The sequence below is a fragment of the Sinocyclocheilus rhinocerous genome, unplaced genomic scaffold (genome assembly GCF_001515625.1).
Source record: "Sinocyclocheilus rhinocerous isolate Xijiao unplaced genomic scaffold, SAMN03320098_v1.1 scaffold226, whole genome shotgun sequence".
Lineage (NCBI taxonomy): Eukaryota > Metazoa > Chordata > Actinopteri > Cypriniformes > Cyprinidae > Sinocyclocheilus > Sinocyclocheilus rhinocerous.
Window position 1 is genome coordinate 365,767 of NW_015631726.1, and position 6,919 is coordinate 372,685.

Sequence of the window (6,919 nt, forward strand, 5' to 3'; positions counted from 1 at the left end):
CTGGGGTTGAAAATATGGCTTTAAATCGTGTATGGTTGACACATGACCACAACTAACCTAATTTGCATAAAAGTATCTTTAAATGATTTTTGACTTTACCTCATAAATATTCACTAGTTGGTTTTATAAATGACAAGAAATAAACAATACTGAAACCCTGACTAGTCGAAGAACAGTGAAATGCAAATAAGAGCTGTACACTGGCAGCACACACCTGAGGTGGCGCTGATAGAACAGATGTTTGTTTAATGACGTTTTTTGCACACGTAGCGTTTCCATGAATGACAGCGACACACAGACAGCTGTTATGCTAAAATTCTTAAAGTAAGAATTCGTCAAACGATTTAATATAGGCTACTATACTAAAACAATTGTGTCATGGTTAGTGTCAATTTAGTAAGTTACTTCAATAGCACTTCTTCAAAAGTTACTTCAAAAGCAGAACGTTTACAAATAAAGTTTTTTTTTCTTTAATGTTTGATGCTTTAACTGGTTGTTTTATCTAAACGAACCGTTCTAAAGAATCGATTCGCGGAAATGAGTCGAACCACCTAACTCCTCAGGTGTGTGTTCGTGCCTCTCTCACATTCTCCACCTGCTGCTGCTGCATCCGGGAGCACAGTGACTGCAGGTAAGTCAGTGTCTTTATGATTACTCAAGGAATTTACAGTTTAACAATATCCCAAAACAGCAGTTTATCCGTTTATTTAGGGCCCCTTTCACTGGCCGTTCCAGTAGAGTTTACAACGAACCATTGCACTATATAACGTTAAAGTAAAACACAAACACATAGTCAGACACAACTTAGTCACGTGAAATTCAATGCTTGCCTTTTATCTTAAAGTAGCTATTAAAATATTGGTCAAGCGCGGGATATGAATTGTAAGTGTTTTATTAATGTGTCACTTCTTAACAGACGGCTTTTGTTGGCTTAAATGTATCTAAGTTACCTGGCCATCGCCTACTTGGCAAATGTTGTTAAAATTGGCTTTGTATATACTGTACTGAAGCCTTTCAAATGAGTATAGCAAAGTCTTTACATTCCTCAGATCCAGCTACTGTAATCTTGCCCAGGAGGGAGCATGAGTCCTCAAGTTCAAGAGTTATTCCATGAAGATGTACAGGTAATGGCAAATCAGTTAGTTTTACCATAAAAATAATTAGAAACCCATAAATTCAGACCTAATGTTCTACCCTGAGCAGAGGAACTGATATTAATGGGGGCTTATTTAGATATGAGTGACACTGGTTTATGTAGGGTTCCCAGAGTAATGCTCAGCCTTGGTGGAAGGTGCAGCTCTTCGTCTGGGAACCTGTTCTTTTTGGCACCTGGGATGGAGTCTTTACTACCTGCATGATCAACATTTTTGGGGTGGTGCTCTTTTTACGGACTGGCTGGCTTGTGGTAAGTTATGTTTTATGATTGATACACATATGCACTACAAGCATCATGAAATCTGAGAATTTATTTAAACGGCATTTGAAAAGTTTTTGAAAAGTTCCAAGGTTTTGGTTCATATCTATGGAATCCCATTTCCACCATGGAATAAAAAAAAAGTTGCAATTACTTTTTGCGAGATATGAGCTCAGAATACAAACTTACAGTTTGAATGCAACGTACATAATTGTGAGATATAAACTGCACCTTTTTTTTTGCAATTCCAAGTTTACGTCTCACAATTCTCACCTTTTTACTCAGAATTTTGAGTTTACATCTCACAATTCTGTTTTAATTGCAACTTTTTATCTCACAATTCTGACTTTTTTTCTTGCAATTCTGAGTTTATATTTCGCAGTTCTGGGGAAAAGACTCAGAATTGAAAAGAATCAGTATTGTGAAATATAAACATAGGGTTGTGAGAGAAGTCCAAGTTGTGAGAGAAAACGTCGCAATTTTTTTTATCCCATGGCAGAAACAGGCTTTCATACGTCTCATGTTTTGGCAGCAATTAAATGGGGATACAATAAAAATGTAAAGTTTTTTTTCCCATATGAACATCTTTAGGGTAACACAGGTGTGTTGCTGGGCATGCTTCTGGTATCCATGGTGGTTTTAGTCGCCTTGGTTACGGTGATGTCAGGCATTGGCGTGTGTGAGTGTTGCAGCGTGGGTAACGGTGGGGTCTACTCCATGACCTCCACTGTGCTCGGAGGAAGGGTTGGAGGAACTGTGGGACTCTTATATGTGTTTGGACAGGTGAGCAACTCCTTTCTGTATTAGTTATATTGCATATGCATTGGGTGGTCAGTTCACTGTTCTCAAGTTTGATGACAGTCATGTGTCTTGTTGGCAGTGTGTGGCTGGAGCGATGTACATCACTGGTTTTGCCGAGTCCATTGCGCAGGTGCTGAACTTACAGAGCATGTGGGTGGTGAGGGGCATCTCTGTGGCCGTTCTGATTGGTCTGCTCGGGATTAACCTGGCTGGGGTAAAATGGATTGTACGCCTTCAATTGGTTCTACTGGGCATATTGGCTATGTCCACTCTGGATTTCGTCATCGGGACATTTAGTCATCTAGACCCAGGTGAGCTGGTGTAACAACTGCTGTACATCTTGGTACAGCTATGTTTGGTGTTTTTAATGAAAGTTAAAAAACTTTAATTAAAACAACAACGTAGATCCCCCATTGAGTGCAATAAAAAAACTCTGACACAGGTGTATAGAAGTTCATGTATTTCTTAAAATGAAAAATAAAACCATTAAATCTAATTTTAACAGGCAGTTGTGACTCTACCAAAGGTTTCCATTTAATAAAGTAGCGCTTTAGGAAGAGATTCTTGCCCTGAAGTGTTGTTTTCACAGACCCTACTAAACAGTGCCTGCCTTTCTTATATTGACACTTCTTTCTTTGCACATTTCCTGGCAAACCTGCCAGACGAGGATATACAAGTTCGAGTCATTGTATATATTGGTCTAAATTTGCAGTGTGCTAAAGGATTTATTTTTTTTACCAATGTACATTTCTCTTTTTTCTGTTCTGTTATTTCACAGTTTCTTATCTGTATTTTTATGTGTGGTGTAATATGCATTTATTGGAGTTGAAAAGTAGTTTGATGCAGCTTATTAATGACAATATATACACTACTGTTCAAACAGTTTGGGGTCAGTAATGTTTTTTTTTTTAAAGAATTAATGCTTTTATTCAGCAAGCATGTATTAAATCGATCAAAAGCAACAGTGAAAAATTTTACATTGTCAAAATTAAAATTTTTACAAAATTTGTATTTCAAATAATTGCTGTTCTATTGAAATGTCAAAGAATCCTAAAAAAGGTATCACAGTTTCTAAAAAAATATTAAACAGCACAACTATGTTCAACATTGATAATAAAAAAAATGTTTCTTGAGAACCAAATCAGCATATTAGAATGATTTCTGAAGGATCATGTGACATTAAAGACTGGCATAATGGCTGCTAAAAATTCAGCCTCGCCATCACTGGAATAAATTATTAAAATTTAAAATATATTACAATTTAAAATAGAAAACGTTTTTTTTATTTTAATAATATTTAACAATTTTACTGTTTTTACTGTATCTCAAATAAATGCAACCTTGGTGAGCATAAGAGATCTCTTTTAAAAATTGGAGCAATAGTGTATATGTAAATTTATTTACTATCTGTGACTATTATTATTATTATTATTAGCTCTTACTAATTCAAAATGATTATTGGTATTGATAGACTACCTCAACTATTTGGCCAGTATGTGAAAACTATGAGTTCACATGTCCTTGCAACATCTGTCCAGTAGATGTCAGGGTAACATAAATGTGGCGGTGTCCCAAACAATGCTATCCCGTGGGGTTTCATTTTTGATGTCCTTTTATAGTAGTGGCAATTCACCAATATTTATTATTTACATTTCATTTTCCTAAAAACGTTTCCATAAACCATTTAGGCTTACCAAACAATGCAAGACAAGATTTTGCATACCAGGTAGTGAGTGATGTGGCATTGACAGTATAAGCAGTTAAGCTATTTAGACCCTATTTAGAGCCCTGCATCTGCTGGGAGGGGTGCACATGGCCACTAGAGAGTACAGGGTCTCTTCCTAAAATAAACACAATTATAGAACTCCAACACCAATCATAATATGGAAGTTAAAGTAACAGGAAGGGTGAAGTGATTTGTCTTCCTGTTATATACAGTACTGTCATGTAGTCATCCTTGACATGGACCTTACAAGGCAAAAATATATGCACTAATGTATTTTATGCAGCAAGGATGCATTAAATTGTTCAAAGGTAACAGTGAAGACATTTATAATGTTACAAAATATTTCTATTTCAAATAAATGCTGTTCTTTTGAACTTTATGTTTATAAAAGAATCCTGGAATGATTTTGAAGGTTTTCATAAAAATATTAAGCAACTCAACTGTTATGAACAGTGATATTAACAAGAAATGCTTCTTGCATTCCAAATTAGCATATTAGAATAGTTTCTGAAGGATCATGACCCTGACGCTTCGAATCAAATCACTTTTATTGTCACATCACCAACAGCACGTGTGCCGTGGTGAGTGAAAAGCTTGGGAGCGTGCTCCAGACAGTGCAGAATACAACTGACATGATTTAACAAATAACAGTATACGCATTTAGACACTTTACAAATAATAGCATACTTTTATGTACAGTATATACACTATATAAAACAATAATATATACAATATACAAACATAATCCACAAATGTATACAGAGTGGTTGTAGATGTAACTTTGACCACTTATTTAAAATGACATAGACTCTTATAGTCTCTTGAGTGGCTTTTCCTGTCCACTCTTTCAAAAATGCTGTAGATCAGCATATAGTGATGGTATCAAATGATAATATTATAGACTGTTTGGTCACACTTTATTTTAAGGTCCAATTCTCTCTATTAACAAACCATTAACTGTGACTTTTGCGTCAATAAACTCCTAATTTGCTGATTATTAATAGTTAGTAAGGTAGTTGTGAAGTTTTTTTATTTTAATGACTGAAAGCATGTGTAAATGAAATGGAGCATGCTTTTCTAAGAAGAATTATGTGTTGCCAAATTCCAATTTCTAAAGCTCTCCCAAGCTATAATCACAGAAATCCAGCTCTGTCACACAATAAATTTTTAGGACATTCAAATCTACTTGTGTTGAAATTGTATATGAAGTAAGTAAGCATACATACAGTATTAAACGGAAATACCTCCTCCTACAAAGAAGTATACTTAGTGCAAGTTCATTTACAGATTCATAAAAGCAACTCTGCATCCTGCAAAAATTAGGCCTATGTGATACATTTAATAAGAGTAATTTGCTCTTAGGACAAGCATGCAGACATTCTTAGTCCATTGTAATGTTTAAGTTTTTTGGCTGCCCACTTCAGACGAGGTCAGTATGTACTTTCACACTGGGTTTGCAGGAAATCCATCCCAACACTTCCTGTTCTCCTGATTACTGGCTTCCTGTCCAGAGAGAAGGCAAGACTCTCAGAAAGATGGTGTTCTCACTCTCTCTCTGCAGAGAAAGTCAGACACATTGGGGTGTAATGGACTAAATATGTGGTATTACCCCCTAACTGCAGCTCCTGCTGCTGTCGTGTGGCTCTGACACATTTTAGGAGCTGGACTCGGGATGCAGTGTGCGCTGGCAGTGGGAAAAGGAGGCGCTGGTTCCTTCAGGTTTTTTCAATTAAGCCTTGTGTTTATAAAGTGATCTCACCATTGGCACGACTCCAGGGGGTTGCACAGTTTAGGCCTGGGCGCCGCATGGGCGGGTTACCTGCCAGTGGCAGGAAAAAGGAGCTGCTGAACAGATGTGTTTACAGTTTGATAACACCGTTAATCACGTAGCCAAGGCCAGGTGGTCAGCACAAGGAAAGCTTCATAACCGTGATGATATAGAGATCCCAGCACGACTGCATTCCATGACAATTTAAAGGGATAGTTCACCCCAAAATTGGACATTTTGTCTTTCCAAAGCTATTTGATTGTCTGTCTTCTGTAGAACATAAAAGGAGAAATTTTGAAGTATATAATGGCCACTCTTTTTTATGTAATGAAAGTGAATGAGGACTGAGGTCAAGCTTAACAAAGACACAAGAGTAGTTGTGGACCGATTTGGATTTTTTATTTATTTATTTCTTTTTTGCCTTTCTATTATTAGACAGAGCTGTTAAACAAAGACTGTAAACTAATGAAGACAGCTCAGGTGCTGGGTTCTAAGTGCTGTCAAAATAAAAGTCCTGCTCATGACGCTTATCTGCCAAACAGAAAACCGTATCTGATGTGATAATTTTAAAAAAGGCCAAAAAAGCCACTACACAAAAGCACCATAAAAATAAAGTAGCTCATATGACTTATGTACTATGTTCCAAGTCTACTTGGGTCATTTTGTAGTTTTGTGTGAGGAACAGACTGACATTTCAGTCGTTATTTACTGAAAATCATTCCCTTCAGTGAGCTGGTAACCACTGCGACTAGAACCGGATCAGTTGATTTGTGAATGAATCATTCAGATCAGTTTTGTGAATTTCATCAGATGATTTAGTGTAAAAATTTGACTCTTTCCGTTTATGATTTTCAATGAAAAATGACTTAAAGTTGGATATTTTTGACACAAAGCTATTGTATAACTTCAGAAAACTTAAAGGGTTCATATGATGCGATTTCAATTTTTCCTTTCTCTTTGGAGTGTTACAAGCTCTTGGTGCATAAAGAAGATCTGTAAAGTTGCAAAGACTAAATCTCAAATCCAAAGAGATATTATTTATAAAAGTTAAGAGTCAACCACGCCTACCTAAAACGGCTCGTTCTAACACGCACCCACATGTCTACGTCACGATGTGGCAACGCGTAACAAGACAGTATAAGTCATTATAATCAGTAATTATGTCCCCACTGGATGCAACAAATGCCTCGTTTGTAATGGGTTTTATTGG

The 6,919-nt window shown here is 36.5% G+C and overlaps 1 protein-coding gene across 1 annotated transcript in view; it reads left to right on the top strand.

The window, feature by feature from the left end:
• Positions 1–473: 473 nt before the first annotated feature.
• The window catches only part of LOC107741923 (solute carrier family 12 member 8-like), an 18,430-nt gene continuing 11,984 nt past the window's right edge, over positions 474–6,919 (top strand). Inside the window, exons 1-5 of the mRNA XM_016554735.1 lie at positions 474–631; positions 1,050–1,124; positions 1,259–1,405; positions 2,006–2,197; positions 2,295–2,526. Coding sequence (XP_016410221.1) covers positions 1,083–1,124; positions 1,259–1,405; positions 2,006–2,197; positions 2,295–2,526 — 613 coding nt within the window. The 5' untranslated portion in view covers positions 474–631; positions 1,050–1,082. The remainder of the gene's footprint in view (positions 632–1,049; positions 1,125–1,258; positions 1,406–2,005; positions 2,198–2,294; positions 2,527–6,919) is intronic.